General features: G+C 35.2%; 2 protein-coding genes and 1 long non-coding RNA gene across 3 annotated transcripts; all 3 read left to right on the top strand.

The window, feature by feature from the left end:
• LOC126693729 (uncharacterized) lies at positions 1-7,563 on the top strand. Its single transcript, XR_007645484.1, has 3 exons — positions 1-382; positions 1,243-1,377; positions 7,275-7,563. It is a non-coding gene; the product is annotated as an uncharacterized LOC126693729 (long non-coding RNA).
• A 945-nt stretch (positions 7,564-8,508) lies between these two features.
• On the top strand, positions 8,509-16,215 carry LOC126691522 (uncharacterized). The gene is made up of 6 exons (XM_050386554.1): positions 8,509-8,540; positions 14,144-14,318; positions 15,301-15,605; positions 15,698-15,919; positions 16,021-16,113; positions 16,210-16,215. Exons 2-6 carry the CDS (start codon positions 14,159-14,161, stop codon positions 16,213-16,215), a joined length of 786 nt encoding a protein of 261 aa, XP_050242511.1. The 5' UTR covers positions 8,509-8,540; positions 14,144-14,158.
• On the top strand, positions 9,639-13,315 carry LOC126691523 (uncharacterized). The gene is made up of 4 exons (XM_050386555.1): positions 9,639-11,926; positions 12,019-12,276; positions 12,364-12,475; positions 12,572-13,315. Exons 1-4 carry the CDS (start codon positions 9,639-9,641, stop codon positions 13,313-13,315), a joined length of 3,402 nt encoding a protein of 1,133 aa, XP_050242512.1.
• Positions 16,216-17,033: the final 818 nt, after the last annotated feature.

Below are 17,033 nucleotides of genomic sequence, written 5' to 3'. Positions count from 1 at the left end.
AAACAAAAAAACAGAAACGTGAAACCCCTCACCATCGAAACAGAAAACTGGCTCTCCGATCGCACAAAACCCTCACCGATCGCCCACACTCCCCTCACCGATCGCACACTCCCCTCACCGCTCCAACACAGTCCCCTCACCGCTCGCACATCCCCTCACCGATTGCAGACAACTCTCACCGCTCCAACACACTCCCCTCACCGATCTGAGACAACTCTCACCGATCTCACACTCCCCTCACCGATCTCAGCCCACTCTCACCGATCTCAAGCTACATCAGTTCCACCCTATGTGAATCCCCTTCCTCCCTCCGCTCTTCCTCCTCTTCCTTTCCTACTCATCGATCGCTGGCACACACCCATTCTCGCAAGGCCGACTAGCGGTAAGTTTTTCAAAATTTTTTGTTTTGATTCCTGTTTTGGGGTTCCTATTTTTGCTTTACGGTTTCGATTTTAGGTTTAGGGTTTCGGCCGTCGATCTAGGGTTTTGATTTTGGGTATAAATGTTCAATTTCAATATTTGGTTTTATATTTCAATATTTCAATATTTGGTTTTGGAGATGTTTGATCGATGAATTCATATTGGGTTTATTCATGTTTGTCATTTTTGCTTGGTGGGTTTTTGATATCTGTGTGTGTGTGTGTGTGGTGCTGCTGTGTGTGTGTGTGTATGACATAGAAGAGTAGACTATCTTAGTGAAACTTGAAAATAACTTTACTCAGGAATAACATAGAAGAGTATGACAACACTACAAACTCAGAAAAAGGAATGCATCCTTGTGCTGTTTTAGTACACATCCTTTGTATTGGGATTGCACTTCTTTTTTAATGAATTTATTTACCTAATAAAAAGGAATGCATCTGAAAAGACTTAAATAATTTTAATGTGCTTAGTTGGTCAGCAGATCTTGTGTGTATTAACAAACAGTGTAACTTGAAAAGAAGATAAGAATGCATTACTGAATAGAACAGAGTATGCCAACATTAAAAACTCAGAAAAAGGAAAGTAGTTGAAAGCATTGAAATGAAGAGAAAATTGAATTGGGATAACATCTTGGCTTCCCCATTTTCTATCTCTTTGGTTTGGTTTGGTTATATAATATGGCTCCCCAAAGGCAATGTATGATTGATTTTATGTTATATCTCCTATGCTATCATTTTGGTATTTTATTTATTTCTTTCTGTATCATTTTCATTGATAAATTGTAGGCTTCCTGCTAATTTTGTGCTTCTATCTTTTTAGGGAAAAAGCACTGAGATCAAATGTGAATGTCTTGATATTTTATGTGATGTGACCATGGGCTGCTTTTAAGTGCTCTTTTGTCCCAGTTGAATTCAAATCAAGCCAGTGTCAGAAAGAAGACTGTGTCTTGTATTGGTAAGCTTTATTAATTAGTTCCATTGATTGTGAGTATTAAATTTTACTTTGAGGTGGTGTTTGTTCAATGTTTTCATTTTTCTGTTGCTTTATATTGAAGACTGTGTCTGGACTTAAACCTTTCTCACCAGTCATAACTCAGCTGGTTATTTTGGTCAATTTTAGAAAATAGGTTTTGTAGTTTTGATTTCCATTGTGTCTGGAGTCTGAAAATGCAATTGAACATGGCTTTTGATTTGATGGAGTGCCACTAGAATATTCAACTGGAGATATTGTGGCTGTTGCAATTTGTGACCTTTAATGTGGAAAGTTCCCTTTTCACTCTATTATGGAAAGTGGAAAGTAGAAATGGTACAGTTTTAATTTTATGAATAATTTTTTTGTTTTTAAAGTTTTATTTATTTATTATTGGATCCATTTTATTGTTTTTGTAAGGAAGCAAGGAATAAACTATATCTAAAATAATAAAACTTTTTTTAATTACAAATATAATTATTTGAAGCCCATTATATCTGTTTTGTGGGAATTTTTCTTTATCATTAAGGCAAGATATTAATGAATTTTGTTTTTTATTTTATGTAGGCAGGATTAGGCCAGTATAATAATAACTTTTTTTATTATATTAGATTCTAATATAATCTAACTGAAACTTACTAAAATAATGAAACTTTAGAAAACTTTACATAATAAAAGAAGATAAACTGAATTTTAAACTCTACCAATATGCTAACAATAAAAATAAAAGATATATATATATACACACACAATATGTACAAATAAAATTTTATTTCAAAATAATAATAATAACTCTTATTTTTGTTTTCTTTTTTCCTTTTATTTTGTTGATAATTGCATATGGGGAAAGCTGATGCTGAACTTTTCCCCATCTGGTTGTCTCTTATGAAAAAAATGGTTGTAGCTAGGATGTGTCATTGTTTTTGTAGAAGCGAAGTAAGAATTTTCAAATGTATTACGTAATATACTAGAATATAATATATTAGTATAGCACGTAAAAAACTTCACAGTATTTGTTACAATAATTAAATTAACAAGTATTTACTTATTTTTATCTAGACTCATTATTTGCATGTAAGTTCATGTCAAGATACAAATTTGGATTTATTAGCACATGAGATGAGAATATTGTTCAGTGATTTTACATGGATGATCGAAGAGATCTCTTACCTTTAACTCAAAAATAAAATGAATATACAAGCGGTTGCTTGAGATTCATTCAATTGAGGTGTCTCAGGCCATTCCATGTGTTATCTTCATGATTTGCATGGCGTTTTAAATGTAATGCATGGCATTGTTGCTTAAATCAGCTTTCATCACTTTTAACATATAATAGGCATTAGTATGCAATACAAGTATATGTTAACGAATAATATATAGATCGTATGTGTTAATGTATAGTACACAATAACACACGTTAATAGCTCCCTCAAACTCAAGTAATAAAATATACAGTCATACCTAGCCCACTTTACCTTATCTTGTACATCACACATATTTATATAACACATATATTGTTAACATGTAATAGGCAGTGAGCTTTAAGCCCACTTTACCTTGTCTTATACAGCACACATATTTGTATATTACACATGTTTTACTGCACACTATTGTCTCTTGTACTGCACACTACTGTCTCGCCATAATAGTCCCAAAAATTATATTGTACTTGGACCTGAGACTTATGTTGTATCTCTAAGTATTACTTTCTGTTTTAAAATTTTCAAACCAATAAAAAGTTGTGAATTTTTTTATAAGTAAAAGAGACGAAATAAATTTAATCGTTCTTTCAACTATGATATTATAATTTTGTTTTGTTTTCTAATGAATGATATTATAATCCAGTTAATCCTTTTCAATTGCGAAATCTTTATTATTATTTAATTATCAAGAGTATGACTATGATCTTACTCATTCTTTGAAAATATATATACACATTGTCGGTGGCCTCAGTGCAGTGTTTGTTCTATTGTTATGTATACATCATTGTTCCCTTCATCATAATTAAAAAACAAAACCGGGACATTTTTTAAGTGAATAATAATCATTGAGATTGTTATTCACTTTCAGAATGCAATAATAAATTTATTTTAATCATATCCGACTCTGCTAAATTAAGGTACGTACAGACAATCACCTCGAATTTTTTCTAATATTTTGAGTTGGATCCACCTCACCTTTAATTATTTTTCCGGCCACACCTTTTGACAAAAATAATATGTCTTAGATTGCTTATCTCATGCTAGAAAACTAGCTAGAGTACACTTACGAATATTGCCATGACAATCATTGGAAGTAATGGCTTTGAAAGCTTTCCTTCAAGAGATACATCAAATTGACTTGTCTCCATTAAAGTTTGAATTGGCAAAGTGGGTTCCTCATAGAAAATGATTCTTTTTTTTACTTTTGTCCTCTGTCTCTCTGTCCCGGGTTTTTTTTTTTTTTTTTTTCCCCTAAGCTGGATACAAGAAACTACGGGTTTTATTTAATTATTTATCATGCTAAAACGTACAAGCATACCCTAATCTGCATAGAACTTAGATAAGCTATTTTTCACAATAACAAAATACTTTCATAAGACATCTGTATATGTTTTTAAGAGCAGTTCTTAAAGCTGTCAACATGCTGGCTTATTTTTGATTGAAGACTAATTATCTGTCTTGATGGATATTGATCAACTAGTATATTTAGCTAGCTACACTAGCTACTACCTGAATTCCAAAATGTCTTGCGCTATAGCCCGCATTTTTTGTAGTGCAAGATAGTCAAGTATGGTGTTAATAATATTCCCAGCACGATGAAGTTTTCAGTAATGAATAATTGGTTAAACTAATGGTCTCAAAAGACTGCGACGTTAACAAGCCTTGTGTTTTGGACGGTCAGTTATGGTCAGTTCTCATATCTTTTTTTTGGGTGTGTGTTTGTATTTTAAATGAACTGTGAACAGCATATTATTCCTATTGTCAATTCCTTTTAAAGCTAAAGAAGTTAAAGATTTGTAGGTATGCAGGCAAACAATACAACATATTAACATACGATATTGTCCTATTTACAAAGATAATACTCAGGGCATATAATAGCTATTTCTTTTGACTATGTTGGAATAGCCTAGAATTGTGTAGGACTAATGTGATGCCAGTCCAGTCCATTCCCTTTGAAAAAACTTAATATATTTGGATTTGTGACAATTTTTTCCCCAAAGGGTACAAAAGATTTCGTGCAACATTTTTTTGTCTTCAGCATCTCTTGTTTCTCTCTTTTCTCCACTACCTTGCTAACACACACATTGCATCCTTAAATAATAGTGGTAGTGGTCTTTTTTCTCCGAGTAAATAGTTCATTACAGGAAGGTCAAATTTATTTTAATAATGTTAAATCTTTAGTTGATGTTGAGATTTGAGAGAGAGACAGAGAGAGAGAGTCTTTGACTTGTCTTAACACTTTTTATATTTTTCTTTCTTTGTGTTAGACATAGCAAATAGATTATTGAAGGGAACAACGTACGTCAATTGGTCAGTACGGTTTTATATATGTTAATTTCAATTATCAATATTTTGTATAGAGCTCGAGTCTAGCTGCTCAAACATGATAATATCTTTCTTTCTTTTTCCTTATCAAGTACAAATGTATGATGGAAGCAGCTGATACTTATTAATCGAGAAAGACACATACGGAGAGTAGTAAATGGATGTGGCATGTTTTTCAAAACAGACATGATCGACTCTAAAATTTTGAGGACTTGATTGTTGTTATTGTTACATATGTTCTTACTGTAGGGTCAGTGCACTGACCCTGCAGTAGCTTCATTTCTTTGATCGACTCCATTTAGTTCTTCACTCAAAATACAATGGCAAACATAGTCAAACATGGATGCTTTATTCTTGGAAATAAACGCACACTAATTTCTTCTGCATTAAATAAACAATTTGATTGGTAGAGGCCGTTTGAACCAATTATTCCTACCAAATGTTGAAATAAACACACACTAATTTTGTCGAATTTGTTGCATCCTCCATTGAGGTTAATTTCTTTGCTACTTGTACAAGGGATATAATGGCCTCTAAGCCCTTTCTTTTTCTTATGATGTGAAAGTTTTACAGAATCTTAGACTATTCAAAGACTATTCTCTCAAAAGACTTGTCAAATATCGCATTTCTTCCTATTTTTTATTTTTTCCTTTTCTCTCTCTTCGTGCCTCATGATACATTATTAAGTACCATATATAGTTAATTCACTACCATGCATAGTATATACTATATAGTACATTGCATGCATGCAAGGACCTACAATTTCCTTTTCTCTCTCCTTGTGCGCCATGATACATTTTTTAAGTACTATAGTTCATTACCATGCATAGTATGTAGTATATACGTTGCATGCATGCGAGGACCCAATATTTCCCTTTTTCCATGACATTTTAGTCTTAGTTGTACCTTTAATTATCTGGGCCAGCTCAAAAGAAAATTTGAATGCAGCAAAAGCTAACGGAAATGGCACGGTGTTGGAAATTAATGTATTAGATTGTCAACTTGAAATGCACGTTTGAGCTGTTTGGATGTAACTTCTGTGAAAATTAAAGAGATAATGTAATTCATGGGTAGAGATAATTACTTGATGCCTGAAAATTGTCATTGTAGTTAAAATGAATCTTCATGATCGATATTCAGTCAGGAAGTACTTCTCCCATGATAGATCTTATATTAATAGGAACTTTATTGACATATAGTAGGAAGCATAAAACTTTTTGGATTAAAGCCAATATTAATAACCTTGTACATTAGTCTTTTAGAGTTAATTTGCTATCTTTTGTGATAAATTAAATTAATTGGTTGCACAGCTTACATAGACCATGGACACCAATGTAGTGCTGGTCATATATATTGATCTTCTGTGTGTGTGTGTGTTGCTGCTACTGCTGCTGTGTGTGTCTGTGTGTGTTGTTGCTGCTGTGTGTGTGTGTGTGTGTTGCTGCTGTGTGTGTGTGTGTGTGTGTGTTGTTGCTGCTGCTGTGTGTGTGTGTGTGCGCGCTGCTACTGCTGTGTGTGTGCTGCTGTGTGTGTGCTCCATCATCAAAATCCCAACGATCTCCCACTGGAGGCATCCAGAAATCATCTTCTTCTGCATCACTGTCATTATCAGACATATTTCTAACTTCAGAGATAATCTCCGCCCACTATACCGTTAAACCTATTGACAATGATATTATTACCACTTTAAAGCTGGTTGAAGCTTTCAAAAGTTTTAGGGTAAAAACTTTAAATCACCAAGGTTTCAAGGAATAACTATTGCGAGATGGTACAAACTTTAAATCACCAAACTTTAGATTGGTTTCGTACAAACTACAAAGTAGGAAAAATTTTTGTTAAGTTTCTAGATGGTACAACTATTGGTGGACCTTGAAGTGGATTTTTTTTTTTTTTTTTTTTAATTTTAATTATGAAAATTTTACTGACTAGTTTGTCTTATTTTACTATGATTATTGATGTCTTATGGTAGTTGTGAAATTTGATAGTGTTTGTTTACGGAGTTGGTTCAGTTGATAAGGTTAACAATATACTTTATATTATATTTTCTATGTTGGTATAAAATATATTAAAATAATCTAAAAGAAAGGAATAAATCTCATTGCTATGTTACAAAATAAAATTAAGTAAGCATCGCAACAATTGTTCCAAGACGAAAGCACCTATCTTTTTGGTACTCATGAAAGCACCTATCTTTGCCAAATGGACTTGTTTAGCTTTGAGAAAGGTTTCTAACTATGTACTTGTATGCACAATCCACTCTAATTTGCATGAAACTGCAACTGATGAGCAGCTACTATTGTTGAGCACGTGTACATGTCTCTATTAATTAACATGTTCCTTACATGTCTTTCACAGGTGATGTTGTTCGCAAAGATTTGAAATTATAGTCAGAGGCACAAAGTTCACAAAAAAGAAAGGTCACTGTGCAAGAAAATCCAGACGCCTCTCAAAAGCCATTCACCTTCATTTTCTTTCATTCTATCTTGGTACCTGCCCAATTCCCACGCCTTTTCTTCGTTGTGCTTACTATCTTTCTTAATTTGATGCGTCCTTGCATCTTTGTAACTCTTTTTGTTGTAATTGTTCTTTTCTTTTAATTATATAGATTAAGATTTGTATCATAGGGCTGTATCTGAGACATACGTAGCCGTATGATACAAATTTATCAAATAATACTTGTAAAACAAACACAGTTGGAACATACCCAACGTGTAGTATTGTATTGGAAAGGGAAGTGGTTTTATATTTTAATGGGTGAATATCTCACTCTTCATATTAATTGCATGAAGAGATGCCTGAGTGTGTGTGTGTGTATATGCAATTAATTTCAATTTCCTCTTAATTTAATAAGTTGGGAAGTACCTAAATATAGATATTATCACTTCATACATCTTCTCTTTTGACTAACTTATTTCATAAATGAAATAAATTTTCATAAATTAAATTATTTTCAACCCTTCATACAACTTTCTTCTTGACTAACGCTTTTCATAAATTAAATAAACTTTAAACTCCATAACAAAATGTGACAATCGACTCCCAACAAGTAATACCTAATTACATGGATGCATTCAGTTCTTTCCTGCTAATATAGAATCAACAAATCATATCGATTTGTTCGTAACAATTCACTTAGACCAATTCTTGGAACCTCAAAGGAGTGGGCAACAATATATTCTATTTTGGACTTACAATATCATCATACATAGCATTTAGTATATGCGCTCTATTACAATTCTATAGAAAATCACTTATGTAAGCAAGATAATCGTTTTTCTATTATATTTTGTCATTAACCAAACATCAGTTCCCTGAAAATGAGTTCGAATAAAATAACAATTAAAATGAAGTCCTTGAGGTCAGCGGTGACATAAGTATGTAGTTGCAAATTTTTCTTACAAACAAAAATAAAAGTACTCATAGTTGGTGTGTAATATAATATATAGCTTTCTTATACATCTTACATGTTTACATGATTATACTACATTGTGTACATGTGGTGCAATCTTCTATTATGTTAAGAATTCTTGAGCTTCATTTTTACTTCGTAATGGGGGTTTCAGGTAGGAAGACACTGAGCCATCTGTGATTTTTCATCTTCCACAGCTTGCTGAAGATAAGGTAGCTTTCTTTTCATTACTTGCCTTCTGGGAAATGCACCTAGGTGTAATATTTGATTACAATTAATACTTATTCCTTAATTTAGCTATAGTTGCCCTATAGCCGCGTTCCTTATAAATGTAGCTAAAACCCACCACAAATACCAGTGTTTTTAAAAACGTAGCTATAGGTATCCTTTGTAAGAAGTACAAAGTTTCACATGATCATAGCTGCATTCATTTTGACTGTCTTCTCTGTATGTTACAAATACGACTATAGTTACAATAAGTGAGGCTTTAAAAACTTTAAATCACCCAACACAGTCAATCTTTGTATTTAATTTATAAATTTTGAAGATTCACAACACAAAATCTTAATTTCGTTGTATAATTTAATAGAAAGAAAAAAAAAATTATGATATATTACTCTTAATGGAAATAGTTATTACATTTGCGTTATTGCTACATGTATGTTGTGACTTGTGAGGAATGCACAACCTTCTTAACAACCTACTTGTAATTTATGAACATGACAACACTTCATAGTTCCTATATATGTCAGTAAATGTTTTCTTCCTTTTTCCATAATAACAGTATTTAATATTTGTGTAAATGTCATATTTACAGATGCAAGTGAAAGTAGTATTATAGTAATTAGCCATTTTAGGTTGAATCACCACTATTGAATCCACAGGGGTTATTCGATACATATTGAGAAACATACAAACAGGAAAATGATTTTAGCTTAGATTATCACATGTAGGAGACGACTTCTTTGTTGGACATAGTTATCTTGGTATTCTGGAGGTTATAATTATTACAATTGCATGCATATGTGATTTGTTAATATCTTATTCCAACAATTATGCTTAAAATATTCCAAACATATCACATTAAGTTATGCTTCATTTAGTGTTACTATTTAGAAAATTGAAAGTATAGGTTATTCTTGATGTAGTGATATATATATGTTCTATGAAAATCTATGCATAGTTGGGTATGTTTGTTCTTTACAAATCAGTAATAGGTCTCAGATCACCTCTGAATCTAATTTGACGGTTTATTGGCTATGCATTACCAAATGTTGTTGTAGGTCAGATATTATTTATCTTGTATAGTCATGGATAAAAGTTGGATGAAGAAGCAGAGGGGTTCAAGGGAATATATTGAAGGTGTACTTAAATTTGTGGAATTTGCATCAAAACATGCAAGCGATGGGAAAATCTTTTGTCCTTGTACCAAATGTGTGAATATGAATTTGGTACTGCCAGGGGTGGCACGTGAACATCTTTGGAGTAAGGGGATGCTTCAAAATTACACACTTTGGAAATGGCATGGGGAATCGGCGGCTGTGCCAACTGCCACTGAATGTGGGAGTAGTCATGTCCAAGAGTCCTTAGAACAATACGGTGACTTTCGTGGGATGTTGCATGATTTGTGCCCCACGCATGGAATGCCACCTGAACCAATGGACGAAGGGGAAACTGTGCAACAACCGGCTCAAGGTCCAAATGATGGTGCACAAAAGTTTTACAAAATGATAGATGATGTGAACAAACCTTTATATGCTGGGTGTACAAAATTTAGCATATTCTCAGCCATCGTTGTGTTGTTCCAGTTGAAGACTCTTTGTGGTTGGACGAACAAGTCATTTACTATGTTGCTTCAACTCTTGATGGATATGCTCCCTTCTGACGCTAAGTTGCCAAAGGACCATTATGAGGCTAAGAAAATAGTTCGAGATTTGGGTTTGGGGTATGAGAAGATCCATGCTTGTCCCAATGATTGTATGCTATTTTGGAAGGAGAATGTTAACCTCGAGGCATGTCCTTGTTGCAAAGAAAGTAGGTGGAAACCGAATGAGGCATCTGTTACAAATAATAATGCCTCATCTAGTAAGGGAAAGAAGAAAGCTGCAAAGATCCTACGCTGGTTTCCCTTAAAGCCAAGATTGCAGCGATTATTTTTGTCACCCGACTTGGCTAGTTCTATGAAATGGCATGCTAATGGTCGTACAGAGGACGGGGTAATGCGGCATCCTGCTGACTCGGATGCATGGAAAATGTTTGACACTACGCATTTACAGTTCTCGTTTGAGCCTCGTAATGTCAGACTTGGATTAGCTGCGGATGGATTCAACCCCTTCGGAATGCTGAGTACTACTCACAGCACTTGGCCTGTCATGCTAGTCCCTTACAATCTCCCGCCTTGGTTGTGCATGAAACGGTCATCTTTGATTTTATCACTAGTTATTCCTGGACCTAAATCTCCAGGGATTGCAATAGATGTGTACTTGCAACCCTTAGTAGAAGAATTGAGGGAATTATGGGATGTTGGAGTAGAAGCGTACGATGCATCTTCAAAAAATGTATTCCAATTGCATGCAGCATTGATGTGGACGGTACATGACTTTCCTGCATACGCAGATGTGTCGGGTTGGAGTACGAAGGGTAAGTTTGCGTGTCCTTGTTGTGCCTCAGAGACCGACTCCAAATATTTAAAAAATGGCCGCAAATTCTGTTACATGGGACATAGGCGATGGTTGGGTAGTGACCACGAATTTCGGAAAGAAGATACTTTATTTGATGGATTCACTGATATGCGAGTGGCTCCTGTGCCACCAGTTGCGTCAGACATAATTGTGGACACTGAAACTTTACTTACACGTTGTCTGGGAAAGAAATGTCGAGAAAAATACAATAAAAGAAAGAGAGGTGAGGCAAACCAGTATGTTTGGAAGAAGAGAAGTATTTTTTTCACATTGCCTTATTGGAAGGATCACAAGTTGCGACACAATCTTGATGTGATGCATATAGAGAAGAATGTGATGGACAATATACTTGGCACTTTGCTGAACGTGAAGGACTGGACAAAGGACAATTACAAGGCACGCCTTGACTTGGCGGAAATGGGAATAAGGAGAGAACTCCACCTACAGCGAAAAAGTGATGATAAGTATATGATACCGCCTGCGTGTTTTCATATGACTACATTGGAGAAAGATGGTTTCTTGCAAGTTTTGCGAGACGTAAAAGTGCCCGATGGATATGCTTCCAACATCTCCCGCCGTGTCAACCTCAAAGAACGTAAGATTTCTGGTTTAAAGAGTCACGATAATCACATCCTGATGCAACAACTCCTTCCAATTGCTTTACGAGGATCTTTGCCATCGCATGTTATTAGGCCTTTGATAAAGTTAGCTTGTTTCTTTAGGAAAATTTGTTCGAAAACCCTTACGGTGTTTGATATTGCGAGTGCTGAGGCTGACATTGCAGTGACGTTGTGTGAATTGGAAAATATATTTCCTCCATCTTTCTTCACTGTGATGGTACATTTGGTCATGCACTTGGCTACTGAAGCCAAGATTGGTGGTCCAGTTCAGTACCGTTGGATGTACCCCATTGAGAGGTAAGTCATAGGTAATACATGTACAGTATGAGGTTTCATGTGTGCTTTGTAATAGCTAGTGTCAATTACTAACCTTGTCATGCGCATTATAGGTACCTCTCACGCCTTAAGTCTTATGTAAGAAACAGGGCTGCTCCAGAAGGGTGTATTGCAGAAGGCTACATAGTGGAGGAATGTTTAACGTTTTGTTCACGGTATATGGAAGGAGTCGAAACTATATTCTCACGACCCACAAGGACGATGGAGGAGTCAACAGGGGTGGTTTCAAGTGTGGCACTAGAAAGTAGGGAATTGACCCAAGCTCATCGCTATGTGCTATTCAATTCCGAGAACATTTACCAGTTTCGTGAGTAAGTATTATGGACATCAATATAATTGCACGAGAATCCAATGTGCGCTCCGTGTATTAACACTAATACAATTGCCATCTCATGTAGGATGCACAAAAGTTTGACGAAGGATGAACTTCAAAAGGGCCATTGTCGTATATCCAATGCTACTATTCATAAGCACCACATGGAGAACTTTTGTGGCTGGTTTAGATCTCACGTACGTGTCATATATTCAACTTTTTAACATTGCAACTTTCCCATAAGTAGAAGGACGGTACTAATTAGACTCAGTTAATTTGTTTGATTATATTAGGTGATGTCAATGACTGCTGCTGATAGGGAAAGAAGTGGACTTAGTGATACACTTGTCACGCTTTCGAAAGGGCCATATACTTCAGTAAATCGGCTGAAACATTATGTCATAAATGGGTTAAAATTTAGGAGTTCGAATGTCGAGGGAAATAGAAAAACGCAAAATAGTGGAGTTAGTGTTGCCACTGAAGGTGGCAATATGTACTATGGTGTGTTGACAGATATCATTGAGTTGAATTATTCTGGCAATATCAAACATGTGTTATTCAAGTGTAAATGGGTTGATGATCAAAATAGGAGGGGATATAAGACTGATGAGTTTGGGTTTCCTATGGTGAATTTTAATCATTCCGTACATGGTGGGGAGGAAATGGTGCATGAACCATATGTGTTGGCGTCTCAAGCTACACAAGTTTTTTATGTTGAAGATAAAAGGCAGAAAGATTGGTATGTTGTCGTTAAAACGAAAGCCAGAGATGTATTTGATGCAGGTATTGGGCCCCATTGTAATGAGGATGACACGGATGAGTTTCTTGAGAACATCCCGTACTCTGTCACTAGTCCTGATGTTGGTAGGGATGACCTTCGTTGGGGTCGAGATGATGTGGAGGGAATGACAATTGATGCCTCTATCATTGGCCCAAGAGATCTTCCTGAAATGGACGACTTGGATGAGTGTGAGTTCATTGATGATGACTCCAACGATGAAGATGACAACGAAGTCGATTACAGTGATGATGAGTAGTGTAATAGGATATTGTTGTGGTATGCGTAATTGTGTTATAGTTAATTATTATTGAAATTATAAGTTCTCATTTGTAAAGGCATATTGCGTGCAAAGTTTGACATTGTTGCATATATATGTACAAACTGTTATTTTGTCAAAATTGTTAAAAAATAAAAGTTTGAACATATAATCACTAATAACATAGACATATCTTTCCGGTTCGTTCAGGGCTCTGGAGTCACTATGACTCTGCGTATGACTTGAAAAGCACAACCTAGAAGGATTTAGACGTTTGAAAGGGTTGTTATTGTGAATTCCTCCCTATCAGTCTATGACCCTATCCTCTTTCACAATTTGCCTACGGATGTATGTAGTATGTACATGATTTAATTGTGATTGAGCATGACTAATATGTGATTAAGCTAACTCAAACTAAGTGGGAAGTGTGAACATAATTTTAGTAGGAAATTAATAGGCTAAAATGAAACTTACTTCATTTACATAACAAAGTTGCTACAAACGAGACTAAATCTTTACCTATACTAAAAGAGAAAATTGTAGGGAAAAACATTTAACATGGTTTTGGTACGGGGTTGAGTTGTCTTTTTTTTTTTTTCTTACTTTGAAATGAAGACTCTAGTTACACTTGTGTCTTTGTTATAGGATATATGTGTCCTCATGACTTAAGAATCGGATTGATACTCATATATAATTATTAGGTGAAACTGACTGTTATATTTTCGTGTTGTTAAGAAATAATAGTTTTAACATACATAATTATCTTTACTACAGTTAACAATTATTGGCCGTGCTTCTTAACCATTTTTCCTCTTTGTGTTGTAAAAGGTGTTGGACGCAACAATGGGGAGGAAACGTCAGTTGCGACTTGTTTACGTTGGGCAAGGATCATCACAGTCACGACAACGGGTGGAGGCAGCTGATGAGGAACCCCACATTTCTGAGGATGCAAGACCGGTGGCAACACCGGTGGCAAGTGACGATGATGAGACACTAGCTCCAGGTATTGGTCATGTTTTCGAATGTAAGGTTTGATGTTTATTATTGGATGCTTAGATCAATTCTAGCTAATACATATAGGAATTCATTTGGTTCACAGTTTTTTAATATTGTAGGATTAATTTATGTTTTGTAATTTCAATTATGAGTTGGTGGTTTACATCATTTCATAATATAATTAACATATCAAGGTATATTGAGTATATTCTGCTGACTTTGGTCCATTAATTTCCTTTGGGTCCAATTCAGTCGGTTCTGGTCTATTTGGTCCAATTTGGTCTGCTCAGTCCATTCATTTATGCTCAGTCTATTTTGGTCCTACAGTGTCTACCTCGGTCCTTTAGGTCCACTATGGTCCATTCGATCACTTCAGTCCAATTTCATGGCATTGGTTTTTCAATTGGGATGTTCCTGACATGTTATATACTTCACTCGAAGCCAACTATATGCAGTAAAGTATAACCAAGACATTCCCTCTGTATTTCCAAATTAACAAAGTGTGGAAAAATGCAAAACCTTGATTATCAATTCCAAGTATGTAGGATCTATTCCATCTTGGGTATCATTCTATCCGGAGAGAGATTAAAAAAAAATGTGATATGTTCTTGTAGATTATTGTTATACTTGCTTAATTAAGCTAGCAATTTCCAATTATCAGTTAACTTTAGGAAATTGGTAAACAAATTTGCTGAAGTTGAATGATCAAAGAGAAGATCGGGTTGAAATTATATATTCTAAATCCAAATTTATTAAGGATAATTGAAGGCAACCCGTGACGAAGCATGGTTGCTCGTCTTTTCAGAAAGCTACGTAAGTGGGTTACATGAATGCATGGGAGAAAGGCCTAAATTTACTTATGTTTTGTAACCATGAAATCGTAAACCTTTTATTATTTCAATTGGTAGATGCATAATTTTTGCGTGGTGTGACATTTTTCACTAGTTCTAAGCTTTGTTAAATCAGTTCTAATATTGCTGGTCTTGTAGATACAGATGATTATGTTCAAACCCAAACACCGGTACAAAATCCAGCACCGGAACATAATCGAGCATCAGAAAATAGGCCTGGAAAACGTGGGAAAACAAGGTTGGCTGACATATGGGCAATGACTGGTGAGTACAAAATTCAGTTGCCGTTAAATGATGAAGGCCAACCGATTGGCGATGACGGGGAATTGTTCGTTCGATGGTTGGGCTCGTTTTGCGAGAATGGCCTATTATGCCCGCTTACGCCTGCTGGGTGGCCACGTGTCCCTAAAAAGTTTAAAAATGATTGTTGGATGGAGATTAAGGTAGTATGAAAATGAAATATTAGTTATTTTTATTTACACCTGCTGTCCTAATTAAAATACTACATTTTGCTAACTCCACTGTCTTATTTCAGCAACGGTATATAATTGATCCCACTATTGTCGAACCACCCAATCAAATGGGATGGGCAATGAGTCAGCTAGGAGAACTAAGGAGGAATCGCAGGACCAAGTTGAAGAAGGATCACAAAAAACCTGGGCTGTCACGTGAACAAGTATTGGCTATTGAACCGCCTGGGGTTATCCCAGCACAGTGGAAGGAGATGGTTGATTATTGGTTCAATGAAAAAACTGAGGTACTGCTACTTTCTTTGTCTTACTCATGTTCATGGTAATTTAGTGAAGAGATGTTTTGATTTTTTTAAATTTTCTTTTTTTGATGGTAATGTGGTTGCAGACATTAAGTCTCAAAAACAAGGCGAGTCGAGACAAGCAAAAAGACATAGCAAGATGTGGGGCAAAAAGTTTTGCTCAAATTTCTGCTGAAATGGTAATAAGTAAACTTAGAATTCATAAATGCCTACATGATGTCCCCTGATATTTTGAGGTCAAATTTACCAACTTAATCTCATTTCATATGTTTTAGGAATAAGGATAAGTTAATTAAATTATAGGTTTTTTGGTAAGTAAAAAATGCAATACATAGCTTTATGCATCCTTGTAATATATAGAGATGACGTTGTTAATCCTCTTAATGTATACATCACCCATGGGTAATTTTACTAAGTCCAAACATTTTAGGTTACTCATGGGTAATTTGAGATGCGCATCTCAATCTTATCTCAAATAGAGTGTTATTATAGAAAGTCTATGATGCCTATTTTTTAACTCTCCATGTCATTTTTATTTTTAATCTCTTCATTTAACAACCCCATGTGTATTTGGAAGGTAGCTAAATCCTCTCATTATGTTACTACTCTCTCAGCTTTATCTTTATTTCAGTAACTTTGTTATGTTATGACTATCTCATTGTGGACTTGTGTTAATTGTGGCATAACAACATTATATAGTTAGTGTTTATTGTAATTATGTTTGTTCATCATATAGGCGAAAGATAAAGGGGCGGCAGTCGAACGCGCGGATGTATTTCAAAAAGTATACCGTACGAAAGATGGGGTTGCTGTTAGTGACCGTGTGCAAGATCAGATGGTAAGGACAATTTAATCGAATTGAATTTTAGTGTATTTTGTGTTTGTATTAATTCTGGTGTGTAATATGTTGTTTGGTTTTTGTGGGAAAACAGGATAGGATGGCAGCACTTTTGAATGAACAGGACATACGACTACACGGAGAGATTGGTAATAGAATCCTCTGGTCAAAGGACGACGCATATGCTCGGGTGATAGGTCTTGATGAGCGCCCAGGTCGTGTACGTGGGGTAGGCTTTGGGATCACCCCATCAGGAAGAAG

Source organism: Quercus robur, chromosome 7 (assembly GCF_932294415.1).
Source record: "Quercus robur chromosome 7, dhQueRobu3.1, whole genome shotgun sequence".
NCBI lineage: Eukaryota > Viridiplantae > Streptophyta > Magnoliopsida > Fagales > Fagaceae > Quercus > Quercus robur.
The sequence above is the reverse complement of the archived record's forward strand: the minus strand, read 5'-3'. Positions and strand labels throughout refer to the sequence as shown.

Coding starts and splice junctions, on each gene's coding strand:
- LOC126691522 (XM_050386554.1), top strand. CDS start 14,159: ATGGGGAGGAAACGTCAGTTGCGACTTGTTTACGTTGGGCAAGGATCA. Junction 14,319..15,300: donor TGATGAGACACTAGCTCCAG/GTATTGGTCATG, acceptor CTGGTCTTGTAG/ATACAGATGATTATGTTCAA. Junction 15,920..16,020: donor GGTTCAATGAAAAAACTGAG/GTACTGCTACTT, acceptor ATGTGGTTGCAG/ACATTAAGTCTCAAAAACAA.
- LOC126691523 (XM_050386555.1), top strand. CDS start 9,639: ATGGATAAAAGTTGGATGAAGAAGCAGAGGGGTTCAAGGGAATATATT. Junction 12,277..12,363: donor AACATTTACCAGTTTCGTGA/GTAAGTATTATG, acceptor CATCTCATGTAG/GATGCACAAAAGTTTGACGA. Junction 12,476..12,571: donor GTGGCTGGTTTAGATCTCAC/GTACGTGTCATA, acceptor TGATTATATTAG/GTGATGTCAATGACTGCTGC.